The 26,100-nt window shown below is 35.9% G+C and overlaps 1 protein-coding gene across 1 annotated transcript; it reads left to right on the forward strand.

The window, feature by feature from the left end:
* The first annotated feature begins 578 nt into the window (after window positions 1-578).
* nudt14 (nudix (nucleoside diphosphate linked moiety X)-type motif 14) lies at window positions 579-25,208 on the forward strand. The gene is made up of 5 exons (XM_055054321.1): window positions 579-726; window positions 7,689-7,732; window positions 13,058-13,122; window positions 13,414-13,702; window positions 16,009-25,208. Exons 1-5 carry the CDS (start codon window positions 646-648, stop codon window positions 16,256-16,258), a joined length of 729 nt encoding a protein of 242 aa, XP_054910296.1. The 5' UTR covers window positions 579-645; the 3' UTR covers window positions 16,259-25,208.
* Window positions 25,209-26,100: the final 892 nt, after the last annotated feature.

Below are 26,100 nucleotides of genomic sequence, written 5' to 3' on the forward strand. Positions count from 1 at the left end.
AGGAGTATTTTGAATGACTAATTAATGAAGCTGTTTCGCTGTGGGAGGAAACTGGAGTACCAAGAGAAAACCAGTGGAAGCACTGGGAGAACTTACAATCAGCAGAAAGACTGTAGCAGTGCTTCAAGACAGACATTTTATATAGAAAGACAAAGAACATTTAGTGTAAACTGAATTATGTCTCTGCACAAAAAATTGGGAGTTTTCAATTGATGTACAAAATGAAGAAAACTTTTGGGTGTGGAGTTTTACACACAGATAAAAGATAAAGGTGCTGTTGGAGAATATATTTTTTAGAAAAGCTGCTATCAGGCAAACAGTTCAAAATTAAACATAAGCATAATCTAACCACCGAACTGCTACAAGCTGGATTAAATTATTTGGAATCATTCTGCTTAATTCAAACATTTTGATCGATTTTATTTGTTTGTTTTCCTCTTCTTAATAACCTCTAAAACTGATTAAATAATGTCTCGCTTTCCACAATACCAACAATAATCCAAGAACAATCTAATTGACTTGATTTAATTAGATTACGCGAATCAGAGCTCGCGTGTCCCTTCCCGTATTCCGTAGGCATTCCTTCACTGTCAGTGTGCAGAGACGGCTTCGGTAAAACCCCAAATCCTGCTCCAGCTGTACATTATGGAAGAGATTAATAACGTTGAAGTCGTTCCGTGCACAGAGTCCGAATACCTGAAGCCGTTCCGGGTGCTCTACAATCAGGTGAGCGATGTGTTGTGTTGTTGGAGGATGGAGGATGCTGGAGGCTGCTGGAGGCTAGCCCAACCCCCCATTCATTTAGCAGCTAAAGCTAAAACGAGGAAGGCTAAATAAAACCACTTTACGCATCTCTAATGAGTCTCCTTCAATTCAGTTAAAAGGCAGGGGAAATCCAGCCTCTTTTGTTCAGTGTTGCACTCGTTGATTCAGTTGTCAGCTTTTGTTTGGTTGGTTTAAACTGGCGACTGTTAAGCTAGCAGGCTAATTGCTAACGCTAGCCCACAGAGGGAGGGAGGTTTAATTTCCAGGCGTCACGTTAACAGCAGCGCATGCTTTACATTAGTTGGTTGGATTCAGTGCTTTTGCAGTTTAAGGCCACAGCAGATGCTGTTTGTAATGTTTTAAAAGTGGATTCTGACACAGGTGAGACTTGTTGATGTCAGGTGTGAAACTAACTCAGTTGGTTTTTTGAAAACTCAAATATTTCCCACTTGATTATCATAAATTTTGAGTGTTTACAGGTCGCCTGCCTTTTATTTTCACCCTCTTTATGTATAATAAAGCATCAGTGAAGTCTGTTGTGTTAGTTTAATGCCACTGGATTACAGTAGAGTACAGCATAATAATGATGAATGCTCTCACTGAAAGAAAGCCAAGTTCAAGTCTGTGTGTCCGTATGGTCTCCAACAAAGCGAGAAGTAGACAAACACAAACACAGGCTGCTGTCCAGGATAAATTTATTTTTAAGTCGCAAATTAAGTTGGCTAATTTTTTGCTTTTGAGCTCAGGGGATTTCTCGTTTCTTTGTAGTTCAATAATTTCGGTATTGAGTTCTGGACAAGAATTGATGAGTGTCCATACCAAAGTATATCAAGGGTCAAGTTTTCAAATGTCCAAATAAATAAAGCATAGAAATCTTTTCATTCCCTTCCTGTTGCTGCTCACTGCCAGTCAGCTGGCTGAAGGAATGCTAACTTTTTGTTTGGCATGCAAGAAGAGATAAATGAAGTAACACTAAAGTAGTTACTAATGATGGCTAATTGGACTTTAACTATCATCATAATTGCATGAAGTTGAACTTGCGGCTTTTAGAAATGTTCATGTGGAACATGAACCCAAAGTGAAACAGGACTGACCTTGTATTTGGTGTTTGGTTGGATACAACCAAAAAAACCAAGTTGATTGGATCTAATTTGGAGGCGACCACCTGAAAAACTAATTTATTTAACACGTTCACCCAATCAACAAAAAAATCTGCTGAGTGTGTGTCAGGACAGGGCCTCCACGCCACCAGGGGCCCCCAAGAGCACCAAACTAGCATGATAGACAAATATACATACATTTTAAATAACTTTGAATATTGCAAACTCAGTGCTATTACACATGGGAAAATATTTTATGTATTGTTTTAATAAATAATGATTCATCTGTTCCTTTTGCCACTGTTGGGGAAACATAAGATATTCAATTTAATGTTATCAGCTAATGTTACTTCCAGACAGTTAAAATGACTTAAATATCACTCTGCATTCCAAAATCAAAATGACTTTTTTTTACTTTGTTACTCCTGTAAGTTTAAAATCAACAGTCATAATTTCATGCATGCTAATTACAAATGATGCTAATGATGGCAGGTGAGCAACTTAGGAATCATCTGGTGCTGACGGGTTGGTCTGGACCCCCGGCCCAAAAAAGCTGCTTAGGGCCCCAAAAAATCTTGGACCGGCCCTGGTTGAGGTTCAGCTGACCACCAGTTGGTCAGCTGAAGTTACACAACCAATGTTGTTAAAACTGAGTTCTGCATCTTAGAGGTAAACAAGGTTGAACCTCCGCCATTTGTGGCACCAACATCTGGTGTTTGTTTTATTTTTTATCTCGACTTCATGTTTTTGGATGGTATGATGATGTCATTAAGGGAAAAACCAAAACGTTCATTAGCCTGGATCTAAATGTCTCTGTTAGAGCCTTACCTTTTTCTAATATTCATGGAGAAGAAACAGGAGTATAAGATTAAGTTGGTGTCCGATTTAAGTCTTTTGTGTAATTTATGCACAAAATAAAGGGTTTTTGAGGAGATATTTTGTGTGATGAACAGAGGATGTATGGGTTGAATAATGAAAAGACAGCAGTTGAATGACAGAGAGAGAGAAATGGTGTTGGGCTCTTGTTCTCGCCAACGTTTCATCTTCATTGTGTTCCCATTAGAGCTCAGGAGGAGCTGTTCAGAGACAAACGGTTTTCTGTCTCCTTTACAGAGCGTGTCCTCCACAATCTTTTTATGCTCGTCGGCGGTACATCTGCAGCTGAGCCACCGGTCACCGACTAAACCTGCTCCCGCGTCCACGCAAACTGTGGAAGTGGGTAATGCTTTGTGCAAGAGAGGCTCTTTGATTCATTGATGTTTAGAGGTGTTTTGTCTCATCTCCCTCTACAAAGCAGGTGATTGTCCCTCGTTGACTCTGGGAAACCCCTCTTATCAGTCTTATGGGCACTGCCACAGAATCACAAGTTGCTACTTAGAGCTGCATAATTGCCCTTAGTTTATTCACCACAATGATTTCAACGATTCATCTGGAAAATGTTTATCTATGTTTTGCACAGAACTAAATTGGTATCATGTGTCTGTTTCACAGAACATGTGATACATTTTTAACTAAAGTGTTATATTGATATGAAAGTAGATGTTTATGTGAGACAGATTTAGTAATAAAGCTATTCTGTGATAAATATGACATTGTATTAGGGCGACTGTAGATAAAAAACAGGACATTTTTACCAACAAACTGTTAAATAAAACAAGATCATTTGTAAGATTGAGAAGTAAAAAAAATAGCTAGAAAAAAAATTAGATTAATTTCAGAAATTTTCTGGGGAAAAACCTTAAAACATTTCTGAGTTTAAAAAGTTGAAAATTTGCTGGAAAAAAAATCTTAAAATTTTCAGACTAATCCCAGAAATTGTCTAGAAAAAACCAGGACATTTCTGAGCTGGAAAAGTAAGAAAGTTATTTGAAAAAAAAAAACAAAACTCAAAAATGTTGACACTAATCTCAACAATATTCTGAGATTAGAATATTGTTGAGATATATTGTTAATCTCACCGTGCTTTAAAAAGTTAAAATTTTGCATATAAAGAAAAACAATGTGAAATTTTTGGCTTTATCTCAGAAATTTTCTAGAAAAACAAGGAAATATCTGATCTTGAGAAGTAAAAAAATGCTAGAAAAAAACTCAGAAATTTTGAAATTAATCAAGAATTTTCTGAAAAAAAACCCAGAAAATTTCTGAGTCTGAAATGTCAGAAAAAAAAATCTAATTTTTATGGAAATTGACAGTTTTGACATTTGAAACTCTGAAATTTTCTGTTTTTTTCTAGAGAATTTATGAGATTAATCTTAAAAATTCTAGATTGGTTTATTTCTTGCAATTTTTTTTATTTTTAAAACTCAGAAATTACCCTGTTTGTTCTAGAATATCTGAGGTTTTTTGGTGGAAACTTACTCCTCTCTCTTTTTAAAAAAAATTATTTACAGCAGCATATCGGACTGAAACTAAAACACCAGGGGAGAAATTTAAAGTGCTGTTTTATTCGAGGACGGCATTCAAGGTTTTTCTCTGCCACAGCTGCCATCTTTCGGCGCTGTCAGCACATGAGGTGTGTGGGTGACTTTAAAAGAGACAGTAATTAAACTTTAAGTAGCTAGAAGATCAAGCCTGTGCATCCCTCCCTGTAGTCGCCGTTCTCACAGGTGCCTTCTATTTCAGAGGCTGCATTATTTCCATGTAGCCTGCCTCCTCTCCCTCCTCTCCCTCCGTCTCTCCCCACGGGCTAAACTCTCTGTTGTAATGCATGTCGGCCGCGGCTCTCGGTCTCCCCTGGGCTGTTCGCGCTGTTCCCGCCCCTCCTCTCTCAGCCAGCGGCCCCAGTAATGAGGGAAACCCTGCCATCTGTGTGTTCTGCAAAACCAGAGAAAGAAGAGAGGAAATGGGTTCGTTTCACCTCACACACTGCATGGGAATAGACATGTAATCACATTTAAACCCACTGGTATTTATAATGAGCAAACCTGAATGTATCTAATTGATATTATTAGGATTGGTTAGACATTTCTGAATCCCGTCGACTTTACGTCTTGATATCTCACCGTGCTGAGAAACAAAACTCACATCTTTGTTCTGTACATCAATGTTTGACACAAACGGCTCATGTAAGCAGGAATTATGATTATTCGAGTAACCAGAATGTTCTCCTGATTTTATTTTGACGATTAATTGGATAAACAAATGGACACATTCTGCAGATTTTTGATTTGACCACTTAAACCTTTTTGTACAATATTAGAAATGCATTAAAGTGCAAATAATTAATTTAATTTCTTTTTTAAATTCCTTTCACTGAAACATACTTCTAACATTAACATGCGAAAAGCTATTTCTGCTTAAATAAACAACAATATGTTGGTTATTTTTTGGGTTAATTGCTTAATAATTGACTTGCAAAAGGTTCTTAGAAGAATATTTAATCTTTTATTATTTTACAAAATTTGAACCAGGTGAAGCTAAAACTACTTGATAACTTTTGGTTGTAGCCTAATTACAAATAAATGTTTCTTTTATTATCTTAATTGCAAAATCTATACATGTGTGTTTTGTGGAGTTTTGGCTTAATTACTGCTCTTAGGATGTTCTTCCAGGAAATAACATTTTTTGAGTCTTTATACTCCAGTTAACGATTAATCAATTACAAAATGAATTGATGATTATTTCACGAAGCAAATAATCATCATTAATGCGATCCCTAGTCGAGATCTGTATTTTTTTTTAAGAATAAAAAGTCACATATCAAATTCCCAACTGTTACTTTTGTAAAAATCAATCTTATATAGAGTAAAATAACACTTAAATATAAGCTATGCTATATTTATAGTGCAGTAAACATTATCCAGGCTCTGGGTTTTTATAAGGATCAGATAAATATAATTTATTCTAATGTTTTTTTTTTACTGTTTTCATTAGTAGAAAGCCATTTTAATTAAAAAAACAATTATAATAAAGCTTCAATTTACTGCATACCCAAACAATTCACAGGATTTACTAGAAAATTTCATAAAAATAAGTGTTTGGATTTGATTCATCAGTTAATTGGAAAACTGATTCCTTAACGGTATAAAAATTCAACTTGACTCATTCAAGTTGAATTTCTGTTTCTGGTCATTTTTTTTTTTTTGTCACATTTTCTTTACTAATCAACTTGAGTTGGTTCTGACTGATTTGTGTTGGACTTTTTTAAAGTACATAAAAAATGTATTGGAGACAAAGAAGACCTTTTGAAAACACTGAAATTGGGAGCAAGTGCTTTTGCCACTTCAATATTTCATATCTTGGCAGTTTTGATCAAGTTCTCATGATTTTTGTGTAAAAAATGTAGCAGTTTACAACTTAAAGTTGATTTCTATTGAACAAAAAAAGTGAAATTAGCATTGAGCATATTTGAATTAAGTAAATGCTGGAAAAGTAAATGACTTTTGAGTTTGACTCCCGATCCCCAATCAGCTCCTTCTGTTGGTGTCAATGTACCTCATGTTCTCACCATCGAAATGCATGATGGTTTTGGGTCAGAGCCATTTTGATGTTGGGTTTCTGAGGTTTGTCTTCTGAAGGAATTGGACCATCTTGTTGATATGAGTGGATTTTTAGATCGGTAGCGTGTCCGCGGTTCTGCTAAGACATGAGTCTTGGCACGATGTTCTTGGATTAATGCTGGGAGTGATCATTCACTGCTGCCTCTGCTTGTCCTGGATCGTCCTCTTCATGTGATTTAGTCATCGTTGAAAGCTCTGAAGGCTGATTCCCTGCAGAAATCTGACTCTCGCCTTGTTCAGCTCGACTCATTTTCTCAGGTGTCGCTGAACCACAGCCTCACACCAGGTCTTGTGCTGCTCTGGTTCGCTGTGTCTGACTGAGCTTGTGGGAGGAGAGGAGGTGTAGCCTAAATATGAATCAAGGTCATATTTCCTTAGGCATTGAAAATGTAGGCTAACCTACCCTTTTTATGATGGCATGCAATGTGGAAAGAGCAACAAGGCTAAATTCGTGTTGAATTTACAGGGTTATTATTGCATCACATATTTAAAGATAAACTCTTTGTGGTTCATGCTGATTGCATTTGTTTTTTAAGTCTGAAAATACATTCATAATATTCTTTGATATTAAATATTAATGGTGTAGATGAAAAATTGTACAAACACCTTCAGTCTGTTGTTGAATGTGTTGAAGGATATTCAAAAATAGCAGTATAGTTTAAATTGTATTGTTAAAAACCTCTGACGTAAGACTTATGTAGGCAAATTAAATATTTTACATTCAAGAACGTTCTTCCTGTTAATGCCTGCTGTGTAGCAGTATGGCTCATTTTACATGGAGAAACATCTGCTAACAATGCTAATGATAGCTGCTAAGGTTGCTAATTACATTATAGCTGCTGACAATGCTAATTATAGCCACTAATAATAGATGCTAATGATGTTGCTAAAAATGCTAAAGGTAGCATTGTTAGCAACAATGCTAACAAGTTAGAACTGTTAGTACCAATAGCTGCTAACATTAGGTCAGGTTTAGCGTCTGACGTTTGCTAAACTAAAGGGCTGTTTCTCTGTTTTTCGTGATCCTTTTACTGAATCATTTCCTCTACTTTAAAATCTGGATTACCTGGACTGCTTAAAGTTAAACAGTAGAATGTTCTGCTTTTTGGAATCTTGATATTTTTGTTTTTGAAAAGAAAAACAAATTCCAATAGGCCTTTGTAGCGCTTAACCACACTCTGAACATTAAGTCTTCCTTTTCCCACAACTATCCTGTTTCTCATTGCTCACAATAAAACAAGCAGAAGAGACCATGAAATCAAAAATCTTTTATTTTGCTTCATAAACTTAAATTCTTGTGTTTTCGTTTTCTTCTTTTTCACAGAATGGGACAAAGAAATCCTGGGACTTTATGCAGAGTCACGACAGGTAAAATCCACATTTTCTCTTGTCAAATGTGCCGCTTCGGTTTGCAAAGATGAAAATCGGTCAGCAATGTTTGGGCCTAAGATGGAGTCCCATTTAAATACCGTGCTGAAAACGTCACTGTTGATGCTTGTAAATCTATAAAACATGCTTGTTATTTTAATTAAGAACAACCTAAAGAGCTTCTCTTTAAACAAGGGGTGTTCAAACTTTTTATCAAAATAATAGTCAAAACTGTTAACAGGATTAGCAAAATTAAATCAAATATTTTTTTCTTTTTTAGGAAAAGGGTGTTATTTGTTCCTAGTCCAAAATTTAAATAGAATTTGGCGCGTTTTTTTGTATTAACAGAAATACATTTTGCTCAGATTATTAAATTTATTTCCAGTTATTAAAACAAGATTTTGTTCATTTTCTTTCGAAACGTTTGCTGTATTTAGCCAAGTTCATTACATTAGATAAAAGCTGATTTGGTTGCAGCAACGTTGGTTTTTCGGTAAAAGTCTCTGCATGAACTTGGTTCTTATTATTATAAAAGTTTGGTTATGAAAGGATGAACACTTTCTATTCTAAGAAAATTACATCAGATATAAATTAACCCGAATTACAAATTTGTACCATTTTTTCAATTGCAGTTGGTTGGCCGCACCAAATCACTTCCAGGGCCATGAATGGCCCCCGGGCTTCACTTTGAACACCCCGTGTAGTTCTCTGAGATCTGGGAATAATAATGTAATAATAATAATAATAATAATAATAATGTTTTTCTGCTGCACAGTTTATTTAACAAAGTATTTTTAAATCCTAATTTTCTCTGAAATACAAATCTAATAAATCTGGTATTTTTATTTGTTTAAATTCAGTGGTGGTTGAATTAAAGATGGCCGTTTTCAGGGGACGTTGCACCTGCTTTTTTTTGCGTGTTTTACGTGAAATAAAATGGCAATAAAACTCTAAAGTGTTACAGAAATCTCACACTCGAGTGCCAAAGCCACAGTTCCTCTCCTTAGTGATGCCCTGAGGTCACTCCCAGGTCATTTCTAGCCTCTTTCCTGCACTACTGACCCCAAACAGAGATTGTTGTTAAAGAAACGGCACCCCTGAGAGAAAGGCGGTAAACGTCGAACCTGTGTTTCTAACAAAAGATTTCCCCTGGCGGCAGGTAGCTATTCACAAAGAGGAAATCCTGCCAGGTTGTTAAAGTGTCGCCAAAAGAACCTGGGATTGTTTCTAGATTTTTTGTTGAATTGAGTTCGATTTATGTTTGCGGTGCTGGAATGTCTTTTTCAAAGGAAGAGAAGTATTTAAAAGATGCATATTTTAGGTTTTTGTAGGGCCAAAATCCCCAAACTGAAGGTATTCAGAGGCCAAAATGTAGCTTTTTTTTTTCTCCTAACATTAGAAATGATTTCTGTCTATTTGACGTTTTCCTAAATATTTCCAGTGATTTACCTTTTTGGGATTTTTAATCTCTATAAGATGTTTTTAGTAAGACTTTTTTTCAGCCAAATGTGTGTGCTACAGTCTGTTTTTGGGTAAAAACTTAATATAGAAAAAATATTTGTGTTGTACTTAAGAACATATAAACATGCAACAACAATTTACTTGCAGTTCTTGTTCTGACCTGTAGGTGACGCATATGTGACATTTGAAGTAAGTCACCTTGTGACGCAGGAACATTGGAGATTTTTTAGCTGGCAAAATGAAGCTCTTTGCAGAGCAAATGGACATTTTTCTAAAACAATAAGTAAAACAAACATGAACCCATGTTGTTCTTCCGATATTAAAGAGATTCTCAAAAAGGCAATTTTTTTTTTATCAGAAAAGCTTTGTCTTTTTAAGTTGAACAAATTGTTTGAGTTCATAATAAGTTCAAGATCTGTGCTTTGTTTAGGCCAAATTAAGCATTAAATTTGCCTAAATCATGTTTAAGCTGAAGCAGAAAGTCTGCGGAAAAGTTGGAGACGACAAAGTTAATCAATAATTAATTAAAGTTAAAATTTATAATTAATGCGACTGCACCTCCTGTTTATAAAAGTCCAAATCTGAGCCACAAAGAATTCAAGGTGACGAGATGGTCCATCTGGCTGTCAGTGTCTGTATTTGGCTAATCGATCAGATCAATGGGGGAATATTGATCTGAGAAATCCAATCCCGACCCAGTCAGGGGTAGAGCGTCACCATGGCATTCACCGGTGTTGCCCTTTATTCAGTCAAGGAGAAACACTGAGGCTGGGATCTGAGTGGTGCGGCAGGCTGCGGTTTTAACTAAAACGGGCCTGAAATTTCTGATCAGCTTCAGGAAAAGAAACGCAATGATGTCAATGAACCAAAATAAACATGAATATTTTTCCAAGGTGTTGTGTTTTTCTGGCTGCTTCCCATCAGCGAGTGACATGATTGTATGAAGAGAAAAATAAAAACCTAACAAATAAAACGTTGGTAGAAGTGCAGCTTTCTCGTGTTCTTCTGGGAAACCAGCAAAAGTGGAAAAGGTTGTTTTTGTTTCTGCGCTTTCAGCGAGGTGGCGGGAAGGAAAGAAGTGATTGAGAAAGGAAGTGGAGCAGCAAGGAGCCGAGTTTCTGAAGCTTCTGGTCTGAAACCCTTTTATAAAGGGTCCGAAGCTTCACAATTATCAGCACAGACAAAGTTCACCTTTTCTATCTTGTGTCTATCGTCAGTTGTCTAACATTATTTCCATTTATTTCCATTTTCTTCATGACTACTTTTATTTTCAGGTCTTTGTTTATTGAGATATTTGAAACGCGTGGGGATACACTGCAAAGACATTTAGGTCCAGTTTCTCGTGCTCATATCTTGGTACACTTGAAATTTAACAAAACTAACTTAAAAGTAGATATTCAACAAGAAAATTATTATTTAATTTCCCTTTGGGATAAATACGTATTTTTAAATTTGAATTGAAGAAATAGGAGCTCGTTTTAATTTAATAAAACGAAACGAAAACGTTCGAGTTCCACTGGCGCCGTCACCTAGCAACGCCAGCCAAGTCCAGCCCGTCACCTAGCAACGCCAGCCAAGCCCAGCCCGTCACCTAGCAACGCCAGCCAAGCCCAGCCCGTCACCTAGCAACCCAGTAATGGCTCCACTGGCAGATTATTTCACTTAAAACACAGAAAAAATGTTTTAAGTGAAATAATCAGATACTTTTTCAACAATATGAATAAATTATGAATTTTAAATAAGCTTTTATGTCTTGCTAAAAATGAACTTTTAAGTTAGTTTTGTCTGATTATAAGCAAACTAAAATATTTCCAGTAGAAACAAGATACAACTATTTGCTTAGATTTTGTGTTTTTGCAGTGAACCTGCAGGCAAACAGCTTTATAGTTCAGGTATTACCTGCTGTCTTTCATGTTTGTTTTGGGGCTTTAAAACGGCAAAAAACTTGGGGCCAAAAAACTTGCATTTTTTGGTTTAGATAAAAATGCGAGTTGTCTCCTGACTGTTTCGGAGTGTCTATTCAGTCACAGCAATCCCCCGCTCAGTCTTTTGTCGTCTTATCCACGACAGTGTCACAAACTGCAGACCCATCTGTCCTGTAGATAAACATTTAACTGAGATGGGGTATATTTTTGGCGAGCAGGGAGCGCAAATGGGTTTTTCATCATCTGAAATTTAAAAATGCAAAGAGAAGTTCATCGTCGACTCAGGAGTTATTAGAAACTTTTCACAGCAATCTCCTGGTTTCCCTTTAAGCATGGGAAAGACGGGGCAGGGTTTCCTGCCGCCTCAGACGCATCCGCTTTCCCAACGCCGACCCAAGGCTTCAAGTTTTTACACACACACACACACACACACACACACACACACACACACACACACACACACACACACACACACACACACAGATGGACAGACGCAGCAGTGACCCTTCGACAGTTCACGTTCACTCTCGCTCTAGTTTTATTTCCATATCCTGATCCTGGTTGCGACGAGTTGAAATCCCAGCGATGTGACCTGCTGATCTCCGGATTCCCATTCTTATTTTAGTATTGTTAGTCCGGCTGATGACATTTATTTTAGTATCGCTTTTATTTTTAGGAGTTTAGAACAGGAAAACTCCAATATAAAGATGAATTTGGAAACCTTTGTCATCTGATGTACCGTATTTTCCGGACTATATGTCGCATTTTTGGGGGAAATTTATTTGATAAAATCCAACACCAAGTACAGACGTGTCATCTTGAAAGGCAATTTAAAATAAAAATAGAATAGAGGCAACAACAAGCTGAATAATTGTACGGTATGCTAACATTACATGACAAATAACGTACTGAGAACATGCCTGGTAAGTTAACATGTTAAGAGTTATTCAGATAACTGTAGCATAAATAACATGCCAACAAGTTTATCAAACCATCCGTGTCTCCAAATCACTAAATCTTCATTATCGTTGTCGCTTGCAAGCAACTCCGCTAACTCCGAAGGTAGAATAAGACAGGCCTAGAGCGCCCTCTTGTGGTTCAGTGTGAAAATAACATGTGATATGATATAATAATGTGTTAATTTCCACACCTAAGTCACGCCGGAGTATAAGTCGCAGCTCCGGCCAAACTATGAAAAAATCTGCGACTTATAGTCCAGAAAACACGGTAGCTTAATGAAGACATTTATAAAGTTTATTGTCTGAGCAGTGTTTCATGCAAATAGTTTTATTTTTAAATAAATAAATGTCACACTGGAAAACACTAAAGCTTACGTTTTGGTTTGTTTTCTAATGCAAATATATTGGTGCACTTGAAATCAGTCCAAGTTAACTCATAAGAAGCTTTTCAGCTTATTTTAAGTCAATAATTTCAAGAAAATAATTCAATAATATTAAGACATTATTGATCAAAAACAAGTTACTTACTTGGACACCCCTGATGATAAAATTTAAATTATAAAAGGAAGCTGTCATAGCTACAACTTGCTTTAAGAGAAGTAATTAAGGTGCAACAAAATCAAGCCTGAAATCTGTAAGATTATCACTGCATGTTGGTTTGACCTGTAAGGCTAATAATCGTTATTCTGAAAAGAAAAAACTCCTCAGTCTGACTTTCAGCTGGAAAGATTTGAGCTTCCAATGTGGAAAAAGATGCAAACAAATAAATTCAACAAGAAAATACTAAATATCTGGGAAACGTTTCTTTCAATAACATTAAAACTGCAAAGAAAAAGCCTGAGAATGCTTTCACCAGAGCTGTTTTTGAAGGGATGTCTTTCATTTGTTATAACATATGCTTTTAGCCTTTATAATGAATCCATGCTTCTGAAATGAAACATCAGCGTGTTTAACAGTGACTTTTTCTGTATTTTTTGCAGTGTATCTGTGCTGCTCTTCAACACCACCTCACACTGTTTTGTCCTTGTCAAGCAGTTCCGTCCAGGTACCTTTTACTTTTTTGTCACTGATCTAAATTTGGACTTGAGCATCCGGTGTGCACTTTCACTTTTAAAACGACGACACACACCTCGTTTAGTCGGCTTCTTTATCAGAAATCGCTGCAGTGGTTTAAATTCAAGGAAGTCCGGGCCGTGATATATCTGCTTTTTATCTCGTTTAGATAAAAATAACCACAACTGAGAACACGGTTACATTTTTAATTTTAAATATAATACAGTTTGATGAATTTGTATTAATCAATCTCAGCATTTCTCCTGTTGTCTCCCACCTGCAGCTGTTTACATGTGTGAGTGGGAAAAGGCCAAGACGAAGACCTCTCAGGGCGCCGAAAAGACCGAAGAGGGCGAAGCCTCCGAATCTCAAGAGGGCCAGTCGGCCTCGGCCGAGGAGAGCTCTCCCTCGTCCCAGTTGCCCCCGGCCTCGGCGGGGGTCACCTACGAGCTCTGCGCCGGCCTGGTGGACAAACCGGACCTGTCGCTGGAGGAGATCGCCCGGCAGGAAGTGCTGGAGGAGTGTGGCTACGATATACCAGCCTCAAAGCTGAAGAGGATTACTTCATTCAGGTCAGCGCCGTTTTAGACGTTTCCCCAGAAATAAGAGTTCGGTTTGGGATCACCTGCTGGTTCTTCCGAGTTCCTGCCGTAAATCTACTGGCCGTCAAAATCGCGCTCGCGTCAGAGTGAAAGACGGTGACAAGCCTGACAAATGCAACCCAGAAGGTAGAGGCCGTATGGATAAAGTGGAAAACAATTCCCCTGTTCATGGATCAGGAGTCGCTTCCTGGTGTAAGGAAAAACAGTTTCATACCCAGTAAAAATAGATTTTCCATTCTTCTATGCAGAAAAAAGAAAGAATGGTAACAACAGCTGAATTAGACAAAGAGTCAGACTTTAAATAACAGCTGGACTATTGTTCAGGAGCTGTAAGTTTCTCTGAATATACAAGAAGATAAAAAAACCCAAAAACAATATTTAACCAATATATCAGCTATCATTAGAGCTGTTGTAAATGATCATGTTAGTAGTCGAGTCATCAATTATGCTAACAATTAATCAAATAAACATTTCTGCAGTTTCTATTTAAAGAGGATCTATTATGCAAAATTCACATTTTTATTGGAGTTTTTACTGCTACTGAAAACAACCCAAGAACTTAAAAAAACAAAACAAAAAAACACTGCCACCATTACCGAGCAACCCCGGTGAAGTTCAGCTCGTTACCGAGCAACCCCGGTGAAGCCCAGCTCGTTACCTAGCAACCCAAGCTGAGCTCCAGCACGTATGATTTGGTCCAAGAAAGGTGATGAAAATGTTTTGTTTCGCCCACTGAGTTGTCCAAACCTGTTCAGAGTCATATGGTCACGTTTAAGCGAGTAAAAAAAACACGACAGAAAAAATGCTTCAAAATAAACAATTCAGTTCATTTTATAGCTTAAAATTCAACATGTTTAACTGATGATTTTAATGTGGAAAAATGGGCGAGAAATGAAGTATTTTATTTTTAATACTTATTGATTTTTCTTGGTGTAAGCGACTGTTTTAGTATTTGGAATAATTACTTTTCCTAATCTGAGGGAAGTATAAAACAAGAGGAAGCGCAGTGTAACAAGATAAAATATTAAAGCTAGCTGCTTTTAGGGGAACCTCAGAAATGAAACCCAACTAATAACTGCTGGAGCTTCTTAAAATAATAAGCAGAGTGAGTGAGTTGGAGGGAAACCATTCATCACTGTCAACATGTTGGCCGCCGGCGCTGCCAGGATGTGAGCAGCTCCACATCCGACAGTAAAACCTGGACAGGCGTGACTGAAAACTAACGAAAATATGTTTTTGATTTGACTTGAAAACCTCCTGCAGCTCTGGTGGTGTCGTCTGGGTCCATTGTTATGTGCGGGCGGCTTTCATTGTGTAGAATGGTGTCATCTTAACCCACATGAAGCCTATAAGGGTGTTTTTTCTTTTTTCAATTTGGCAAATATGCACAAAAACGCAACACAGCTCAGGAAATGGAAAACCCCAAACAACACTTGAAGGGATTTTACTCTGTAGTTCCTTTGAAAAGTATTCATTGTTGTATTTGACTTGAATAGATTTTAATGCATTATATTGCTTTTAAAGCAATAGAAAGATCAACAAACTTTAATTTTTAATGTGTATTTATTGTTTGAGCTGGAAGACTTCCTATATTTCAAAAATGAAGAGCAAATAAAATAGATACCAAAGTTTTTGTCATCCAGTCTTTGATAGAAGGAGAGAAAAACAATCACGCATATGGAAATTAAGATCATTTTAATTCATCATGAATAAACAATAAATCATAAGATTTATGCAACAAGCTTATTAAGTTGAAAGAATTTTTTTTTCATAAAAATCAGAAAATTGGAGCACATTTTTGTTTACCAGCTCAGACATAATTTTATTTATTTATTGTTTTAAATAAACAATATTTCTTAAATTTTTTTAAATGGAAAAAAAATTGCTGTTTTAAAATGCGCATGGCTGTTTTTTTAAAAAAGCATTTTCCATATAAATAAGCAAAAAGTTTAATTTCAGTCTCTTCTAAGCAGAACACCTTCTGCTTCTTGCTATTCTATGTAAAAATTGTTTTTCCCATAGAAAAAGTGAACATGTATTTTCCATATTTGTGAAAAATACTAAGAGGAAGAAAAAGTATTTGCCACAGTTTCATTCTCTTTCATTGTTGAAATTCTGTAGAAATATTATTCCAGACCGAAAAGACTTTAATACAAATGCCCACATTTTTATGCATAAACAATAAGTAGAAAAGTATTAATTCACATTATGTTTCTGAATAAATCTGGAGGGTTTCTCCAAACTACTGATTTTCCAGTTTGTTTTGTCGTCCACAGATCAAACGTGGGTTTAATAGGTTCGAAGCAGACCATGTTTTACGCAGAAGTTTCCGACGACAACTGCGTGAGCGCCGGCGGAGGCGACGCGCGCGAGGGGGAACTCATCGAGGTCGTCAAAGTCCCGCTGCACGAGGCCATGACGTTTGCCTACGATGAACGTATACCCAAATCCCTGGGGCTCATTTTTAGTTTCATCTGGTTCCATAATAACATGTCTCCCAAGTACAAGATATCCACCAATGTGTAACTACCGTTACTTAGCCACTATTTCTATTATTTACCGCATAGTAAAGTCGAACACACTGGCCAGGCACACCCTCTGCTCCCTCACAGCTCATCATCCTGTGTTGCCGTTTCTGCTTATTGGTACACAAAGCAGGGTGGGCTCCTTGTTTTATCCTCATCACTTTTTTTTATTTTTATGTATTTTAATTCTATGAAAAACCAGTTTGGTGCTGGTGATCTTCTGAAATCAATTTTTTAATATGCTAATTATTTATTTCTCATGTGCCATCTCTTGTTAATGGCTTCATATCACTCCTGCACAATTAAAGGAAGGCCTCTGCGCTCTTGGATGTTTTCTATTTTACGTCATTGTCGCCTTTTTTTAGGTACTTTAATTTAGGTACGATAATTCGCCCCATAAGTTATTGCGATAAACGATAATATCTTTTTTCGAGACCATTTTCAAGTAATATATCATTAAACTTTAATATTTAAAGAACATTTAACACTAGAAATGGAAGATATTTTAAATATCCAAAATAAATAAACTGAAATACTAAATAAAATTAATTTTGAAGTCTCTGTAAATAAAACTGTTCTTCAATGAAGGGACTTGAGACTTTGGTCATCCAATTTTTGGTAGAAAGATTATTTAAATGGAAATTGAGCTCATTTTAATGGCTCATATGATTAATTGATTTACTGCAACAGGCCTAATTTAAACACCTTTGTAAGTTAGGCATGGGCTGGTTTGTTCGGAGCCTTTCAGGGCATGGGGAAGCTTTTTTTCTTTTGCGTTCCCTTGCAATAATACTGATCAGTTCATGTGGCACAATCGAATCCTGCAAGCCTTTCTTACAGCTGTAGCTTCTGCTTTAACTAATGTAAAGTTTTTCCATGAATGTTAATATCTTTGTGAGATATCTGAAGTTTTATATCTTTTTATTTAGTATAGAAATGCACCATAAACATGGTGCATTTTTATGGTACCTTACTACCTTAAAATATTAAGGTAGTTTTTAAAAAAGAAACAAAAATATATCTAAACTATTTGGACTGTTTCTGAGTTATTAGTGCAGGGCAATCAGTCACCTGACAGTTTTGATTGTGTCTGTTGTGCTGGTACGCTGAATGGTTTAAGGGCCGTTTTCATGTGCAGTTCCATCTCAACCTTAACAGACAGACATAAAAATGCAAAATCGAGTTTCAATCAGTTTTTGTTCACCAGAGCTTATAATAATAAACACGTTTTCACTGAGCCTCTATAAGAGCCACATGAATTAAATAAGTAATTATTGATATGACAGAAGTGTGTGGCTTTGACACTTGGGTGGTTGGTGTGTCAATGTTGCGTCACCAGTATGAATGGGAAGGTTACTGGTTTGTGTGTGAGGAAACAGGAGAAACTGGTGGTCATAGTTTCTGTTGACCATGTTGTAGTGCCGTTGATCGTTGGCACGTGTGCATTGTTTGGCCTGGTCCTTGTAAAGTTTGAAACATGATGATCAAAATGGGATAAATCGACAAGTGACAGAACAAAGAATTGCCCTGGAGTTGATTGATTGCGACAGATGAGATTCCCCGAGTTAACCCAGAGCGGCCCTCTGCACATTTAGACTCTTTAAAGATGTACGTATTTGAAATATTCATCGACATTCGTGACTGTATACAAAATAGACCAGCAAATATTGCAGTAAGCATATTGCAAGGGAACGCAAAAGAAAAAAATGTCCCCTGGAGAGCTCCATAGGTTTGACATCCCCACCAGTTTTATGGTATTTTCTCCAAAACTGAGAGCAAAAATGTATAAAATAATCTTACAGCTTTAATATTAGAGTGATTATGTTGATTTTGATTCATAAAACAAACACACACAACATAACTGCCCTTCTTTTTTATGACTGGAAATATTTCCAAATTTATCTTTGTTGCATGTGAAGGTAAATCAAGCTAACTGTCTGTGTTTCAACAACATGTAGGGGAGGGGAAGTGTTGCATTAGCTTAATGTCTGCTGAATAAATGGTGCGGCCTGGATATACAGTAACAATAACCGGCCCATGCCTACAGTAGAAGGTAGTTAAACGTCATAAACATCTCAATAATGCAGAGACTCATCATTTAGAAACGCGTTCCACTTTATAAGTACCTAAAAAGCAACATTTTAACAATGTATTTAACCCACATTTACCCTGAATCTGAACCGGACAGCAGATAATCACCCAGTTATGCAAAAACATTGAGGTGATCAGGCAAGCCATATGTAATTCCTTCGATCCCCATCCTTTGAGCAATAGCTGTTCTTCTACCCAATGCTGAAAAATCATTTATTAGCCTTGAAATTAGTGCCAGTCGAGATATAATCAACCCTCGATCACACAGGGATATCACACCCAATTTTACTCTGAGGGAACTGAAGCACAATCATGCTAGAAAATTATGTACAGCAGAACTTTCTGAATAAAATAAAAAATATATATGTAATGTATTTTTTTTTCATTCTTTGCTGATGACACAGTTTAAGCTCTAATAAAATTAGGCTCATTAACACTCAAATCCACTCTCGGCATCTTTGTTTTAAAAGTTACCTACCCTTGCAGATAATTGGTAAGAAAGGATCGTTTTTCTTTTCCATAGGAACTTTAGGAAGACATTAATTAGCATTTCCAAAAATAACATTCTTTCTACACATGTTACAAGAAAAACCTCAAACTCTCATGAATACACAGCTAATCTCTGAACATCAGCAAATTGCCAAATCTCAGGTCCAACTATTTCAACCTTATACTTTTAACAAATCTTTGAATGTGACAATGATCAGCATGTCATTATTTATAACATCCCATTTCAGAATCACTTCCAGCTTGTGTATCCGAAGACATCCGAGTGTCCTGTATTTTCATTAAAGAAGGGCTGGTACTTCATTAATTATTTCATGTGTAAAAACAAAATAATTCCCACACAGAAGTGTTAAAATAATATGCAAGATCTGAAACAACGGCCATAGTGATTGTGCAACACAGTGATGTTCATGTAGAGCAGATAAAACGTCTCAAAACGAGGACAAAAGCAAAATCAAGAAACTGATATGTTTTTAAATGCAGTGCCACAAGAATGCCTTGGGAGATATAAGGCTGTTTGAAGTGCAATGTTAAAAATACTTATTAGAAATCATTTATTTGGTGATTGTGTTTCTAGGAAGTTGTACACCAAAACAAGATATAACAACATTAGCTTAAGCCTAATGTTGATTTTAATTCAACAATAGTAAGGTAGTATTTAAAAATATTTCTCTGGTTCATTGAGTTTCCAGTTTTTCAGTAACAGCTGATGCAGCACAAATTTCTCTTTATTTATATGAAACGATTACTGACTCCAAACTTAATTAGAAAAGTAGACCACTAAACCCTACTTAAGAATAAAGTTTAGGCCCCATTTACACTGGATTAAGACCAATTTTGTCTTTTTACTGCTGCTTTCCTGCTCATTTTATCACTTTGCTAACAGCATTCAGATCATATCTGTGTAATTTTACAGTGTGCATAACTTCCTACTGCACTGGTATTGTTTACATCTGGAAATTTGGAGCATGTGCACAACGCTGAACAGCAAAAAATTTATTATTTTACATGCCACTCTTGGTGCATGTGAACAAAATAAAACCTGGCGATGTAGATATTAATTTGGTGCAGTGCACCACAGCAAAGGGGGGGAAATAATGTAGATAAACCATCGAACATCTCAAAACCACTTTTTTTTTTTCTTGCCGTAGCAACCGACAACGGCGCCACCTTATGTTTCAGAATTGAACACCAAAAACCACTGAAACATTTCCCACAGAAAGAGCACAACGTTCAGTCTGTTATGTTTTTATTGTGACCTGTCAGTTGGTGTTTAGGTCATCTTTTTTATTTTGTAACTGAGCCAAAACATGGATATCCTACGTCACATCTACATGTTAAGATTGTTAAAGTCAAAATAGTATAACTGAACTACTTCCCTCTCCTTTGCTGATTTTATCGGGATTAAAACTTTTTCCTAACATTATCCAGTGGTAGTGTTGATAAATGGTAACAAAGCACTGTGTCCCTTTTTCTTTTCTATTTCAGGAGTACAATTAAGATTTAGCGCGTTATATTGACAACGTAAGCTAAAACCAATGGTAGTCATCGTAATGTCTGACGTTTTGTGCCATTTTCTCGCCATTTATTGGCTCAGCTGCATTTAATGCTTATGGCTCCTTAAGACGCATCTTATTTAATAATGTCAATTTGGTAGCAAAACTTATTTTATCACGCTGTAATAAACAGTTGTAAAACGCTGACTACATGGTAGCTAATGTTAAAACGGCAAAATAAATGCGGGTAACCAGTGATTTTAAAGGCTGTCCGGCTCTTGCTGCAGTCAAGTTGTATGTGCGTCTGCTGTGTTTACAAATAACTCCCGTATAAGTGGGAAGTTTCTGCACCTCCACCATCAGTTTCAGGTCCAAAGAGGAGGAGCAAACACCGTCAGGCTCATTAGCTTATCAGCATTGATGTAGGTAGATTGATATTCTGGACAGGGCAAAAGCGACACTGCCAATCAGGATTTTGTGCAATAACCTTAATTGTAAGCACACATCTGAGAGAGTGCAATTATTCATCCAAAATCTATTTTCTTCCCAATCATTCTGAGCGGCTCACACAATAACTCTGAATGCTGACTGTTGTTTAGGAGCTGCGATCCGGTTATCGTACAATTGTGTTTATCAACCTCAGCTGCTTGCACTTTTTCTCATCCTCTTCATATTAATGAATACAACTAATAGGTTTTACATTTGAACTGCAAGCAAACAACTCCTCTTCTCGTCTCCCAGCAACCTACATGCGTAATTTGGAGGTGTGTGTTCTTCACCCCAGATAATGCCTTGTACACACGTAACAGTCTTCGTAAAAACAAATATCTCTGCCACGTACAAACAGGATCAGTCTCAGAAAGGGTTTTTATACACATGAACCCACACAAATATGTGACTCAGTGTTACTTTAAATATGCCAAACCTATAGGGGGCAGTGTAGGGCAAAGCTAAAACCTACGTCAGCTGATCAGATTGCTTCAAAACAATTTCCTATTAGGAATTAAACATGGCGCCAGGTGGTTTGTGTGGACAGAAAGATACTTTTAACTAGCTTATTAGAATATAAAGTTATAATAAAACACAACACGATGTTGTTTGGGAGTCATGTCAAAGCAAGTATGTACATGTATTGGCACATTATTTGGTGCAGACTGTAATGGCTATGACCCTAAATCTCATGCAAACACAAAAACTCAGACCACCTTGGCATACATTTTATAAACTGTTTTTAGTGATATTAACCTGAGTTTTGTTTGGATGAAAGTCCAAAACAAACAAAAATGTATTTGTTTTTCCAGATATCTGGTTACTTGCGGACAAGGCTTTCGATGTGAATGGAGCCTAAGTGGTTTTAGTTTTAGTTGGTCCGCTCTCAAGTTGTAAGTCCACAGACACAAATTTCTCATTTGTAGGACCAGTGGACTACCAACTCATTGCATATTTATTTATCTTTTTCGGATTCTAGTCAGTTATTAAGAGAAATTGCAGTGCTTCTCTGCCCTTAAGTCTTACTTCTTTCACAATAACGATTATACGTTTGATTAGATTCTAACACCATTTAATGATTTATTTTCTTCCCAAACTGTGCAAATACGTGGATTGTAAAGCTGTGCATTGAGTCACTGAGCTTCCATCAGGATACTACTTTCTTAATTGATCACTTGTTTGTTTATTTTCTCTAAAAAGGAATTTTAAAAACAACTTTAAAATTAAAACTCTTAAGCCAGGTCACTTAATAAGTCAAACTTTGATACATATTGTAGAAACTTCACAATCAGAAACAACATGACCTGTTCAAAGATGTCACAATCGTGAGGCAGCTGTGAATTTTACTTCACTTTATATTATAACCAGCAACAATTTTTAAATCACCTACAATGTACTTGTTTTAAAAATTATGCAGCGTATTAAAATAAATAAAGCCATAAACCATTAGAAGAAAAATATTTTAATAGTGTTCACCTCAAAGTTCATTTACTTCTGGTTTAACGTTGAGAAACTAATAATATAAAAGCCATTTAAACTTGAAGGCCAGCAGAAACTAAACGTGCCTATCAAATATGGACCAAGTTTTTTGTTTTTTATGAATGTGTTTTTAATGCTGAGAGGGCTAAACACCAGATAAAGTCAGTAGAGAAAGATAGTTCAAAATAACTTTCAAACGTTGATAGAAAATCTTATAAGCACAATTCAAAGAAATGTGGATTTGCTGGCATTTTCTGGACTTTCTTTTCTGAATAAAACAGCCAAAAGACGAGTTTGTGCTTCTTTATAAATGGATATACAGAAAATAATGAGCAGAACTCAAGTTGATTTAAAGCTGCATTTGGGCTTAAAAAATAATCCAATCATCATCAAGGGACAAAATATCTGCAAAGTGTGAAGGTTATGTAACTAAGAGTCAAGAATGAGATTACAAAAAAGGCGTTTGAGCAACATGGTGGCACTTCAGGTTCGCCTGGTTGAGCCTGATTCACGAAGAAAGCAGTTATGCATCAGAGCGAAAAGTTTGGCTATATTTCAGGATTAGAGTTTTGCAGAACCAGTGGAAACAAAAGCTATTTTTAAAAAATGTCGAGTTGTAAAAATTATAAATGCAAAGAAAGTGTAAAGGATATTTTTCCTTTTTAATTTAATGCAAACCAATGCATCGTCAGTTTGTGAAATATTCACAAAACTGGTCTAAGTGAAAACTTTCCTGGGTTTTTTGCAGTTCCGTCTTTGCTGGAGCAGTTTATCAGATGTAAATTAATTAAAATTAACGAGTGTTTGGACATTTTCACTTTTTTGTGCAGCATAATGGATTTGAGCAGCAGTCTGGTGAAAATTAGCCCGTTGTTCTACGCTGTGCTTCGCTTGGAATCGAGCGTAACGGTGTAGAAAAGCAATGTCAAAGGCTGGGACTGAGATTGTTTTCAACAAAACAAACTTACACGAAAATGTCTGAATTTGCAGAGAAATGTAACAATAAAACACTATATAATCTATTTAGGGAATTCATCAATAAAATAGGTGATTTGGGGGTTAAAAGCGTAGAACAAAATTCCAGGTTTTGTCAAAAATTCACAATCAGTCCAACTGACAACTTTTGGAGGGTATTTATATATTGACTATTTTCCCTGCTGGTACTTTTCAATGGATGTAAACTAAACATGTAGAATTTGGAAATGGTTGTAAATGTTCACCGTTTTTAGTGCAGCATAAATTCAGTCTGGTTAAAAATAGATAAATTACGTTTTGGTTCGTGAAGAAAGACTGGAAGAGCAAAGGAAAGCAATGGCCAGATTACATCTGGTAATAGGCAAAGTAACACAAAACTTAATTTACACAAACATTTTAAAATCTGCAATGAAATGTAAAGGTACATCTTTAAATAACCAATGTAGGAAGCTAATCAATATTAAAAAAACAGTTGATTTGGGGGTTAGACTTTTAAGTAAATCTTAAAACATAATGAATATTAAAAAATTTAAACCATTTGCTGATTTTCAAAGAAACTTTTGTCAGCTGTCAAAATCACAAAATTGGTCTAAAATAGGCAACTTTTGAGGGGTAATTTTTATTTACTTTTTTCTTTGTTGGTTCGCTTTACCAAATGGAAACTAATCACATAAATTTGGGAATGCTTGTAAATCTGCCCAGTTTTTTGTGCAGTATAAGGAACATAGTTGACTCATTTGGCAAGAAAACAAATCTACTTCCTAAGACATCGATCACCGTTAGACACCCAAGTTTCCTACTCAATGATGGCATTAAATGCACTTTGGACAGCTTAGAGTGAGGCAAGCCATATTTACGCTACTGAAATAAACAGTATTTAGTACTAAATCAATCATGTATGAGCTGGATTTTAGCCACTTTCCCTGCGTTTCTACCTCCATCTCTCAGGCCCACAACAAAAGTTTTTCTTTTTTGGTTCTTAAGGCATTCTTTTGCATCTTAATGCTCCACCACACGTATAACAAGTCGACACTCAATGGTTCTCAGTGGTCACAAAATAAAATCAATAAAAGAATTTTACAAATGTACATGCTATCTGTCATGCGTTTTATTTTCCTTTTGTTAAGGATTTGTGGATTTTCTTCACAACTTCTTACTGTGTTTCTGATATTTTGAGGTGGGAAAATGTTAAAGGTGCTATGTGTAGTATCCTCTAAGAGAATATGTGTTGGTCTTAAATAAAATCACTGTTCAGGCCTGAGCAGCGATTAATTACCTCTGGTCATTAGACAAAACAATGGTTCTGGCTTTGCTGAGAAATCCTGAAAAATGCACTTTGATTGTTGGACAAAGTGTGCAAAGTTGGTCACGTTTGCCTCTTTTCTTGCTGTCTGGAAGCCAAATTTCCAGAAAACGACTCTAAAGTGGCTCATTGTGACTTTATGTTGTAGCTCTTGTTAATCTGTTTGGTAAAATAATGTCCAGCGACGAAACCTACACACAATACCTTTAAGTGAAAGACCTGTTAGGATTTTGTTTTTCTTATTGTAAACATGAGTCAAATGTATTTTTTTCTTCTCATTTTTCTGGTGTCTCACTGAATTTGTGTTTTTAAAAAAAACATTTTCATAAAAAAAAGCTATAAATACAAAACATTGCTGATGTATTAATTTCTGTAATTTTATGCTTTGTTGAAAGTGTATACACATTGTGGGCGGTGTTTCTGGTAATGCTTATGTTTTGTTAATTTATTACCTAAATGTTTAAATATTTACATTTCAAATAAAAAAACAGAATAAAATAAAATAAAAAAACTTGGTACAAACATACAGTGATAATTTAAACATTGCATGTGCACTAACTGTGTTGAAATAAACTGCATAGGTTCAAATAAAATGTGTTTGATGCCCAAAATATTGTCATTATTTACAATTTATATTTTTTCAAACACTGACTATTCTGTTTTTCTTAAAGAACTCGGCCCGATAAAGGTGGACTTCAACTTTTATCACGATATTTTGTGGCGCAATTGTGGTAACAATAAAAATGACAGAACTATTTATTATTTGTGTTGCAGGTAACTGTATGGCTGTGAATGCGTGGCACAGCAATCATAGCCCTACAAACACAAATACCGCTATTGACAAATAATCCTGGTATACGCTTCTTTAAGACACCAGTCGCATACATTAATGTGATTTTTATAACTAAGCTGATCACACTAACTGCACTTATCAATATTTATTGATATTCTCATTGAATAAGCAGTGGGGGAAAAAATAGTACAATTAATACGGCCGAATTTGTTGTTTTTTAAAATTAGGAATTATTGTGGCAAGGATAAATCAGAATTCTTATTGAGATAAATAACGATGCAATAAATGCCTATTTTACATACAAATAAAAATCTGTCTCTACCCACTTAAAGCTCATCTTAAAATGTACCTTAAATGACAAAAGACCTGAATTATTCTTTCTTACATGAGACTTATGTGTATTATTCAATTTCTTTTTCAGTAGCTAAATATAAAAGTGGTGAAAATTACCATTAAGTGACATTAAATACACTTAATGGTAATTTAACCAATAAACTCCCTTCTTATAACTCATTTTAATGAATTATTATACAGCTTGAATGCTGGAAAAAGTTTTGTAGCTTTAAATGCAAATCAAAGAGATAAATATCTAGGAGAACAAGATAGTTAGAGGTTTCTGTGGTTAAGATCTTCCACTCATCACTGCTTTGACATCCATCTTTCAGCGGTTTCTCTGTTGATACTGAAAGTGTCTTAAAGAAACAACCTGA

Source organism: Poeciliopsis prolifica, unplaced genomic scaffold (assembly GCF_027474105.1).
Source record: "Poeciliopsis prolifica strain line A6 unplaced genomic scaffold, Auburn_PproV2 SCAFFOLD039, whole genome shotgun sequence".
Classification (NCBI taxonomy): domain Eukaryota; kingdom Metazoa; phylum Chordata; class Actinopteri; order Cyprinodontiformes; family Poeciliidae; genus Poeciliopsis; species Poeciliopsis prolifica.

Bases quoted from the DNA above. Each gene is read 5' to 3' on its own strand.
- nudt14 (XM_055054321.1), top strand. From the start codon at position 646: ATGGAAGAGATTAATAACGTTGAAGTCGTTCCGTGCACAGAGTCCGAA. The intron at 727-7,688 runs GTGAGCGATGTG...TCTTTTTCACAG, and splicing joins TCCGGGTGCTCTACAATCAG to AATGGGACAAAGAAATCCTG. The intron at 13,123-13,413 runs GTACCTTTTACT...TCCCACCTGCAG, and splicing joins TGTCAAGCAGTTCCGTCCAG to CTGTTTACATGTGTGAGTGG.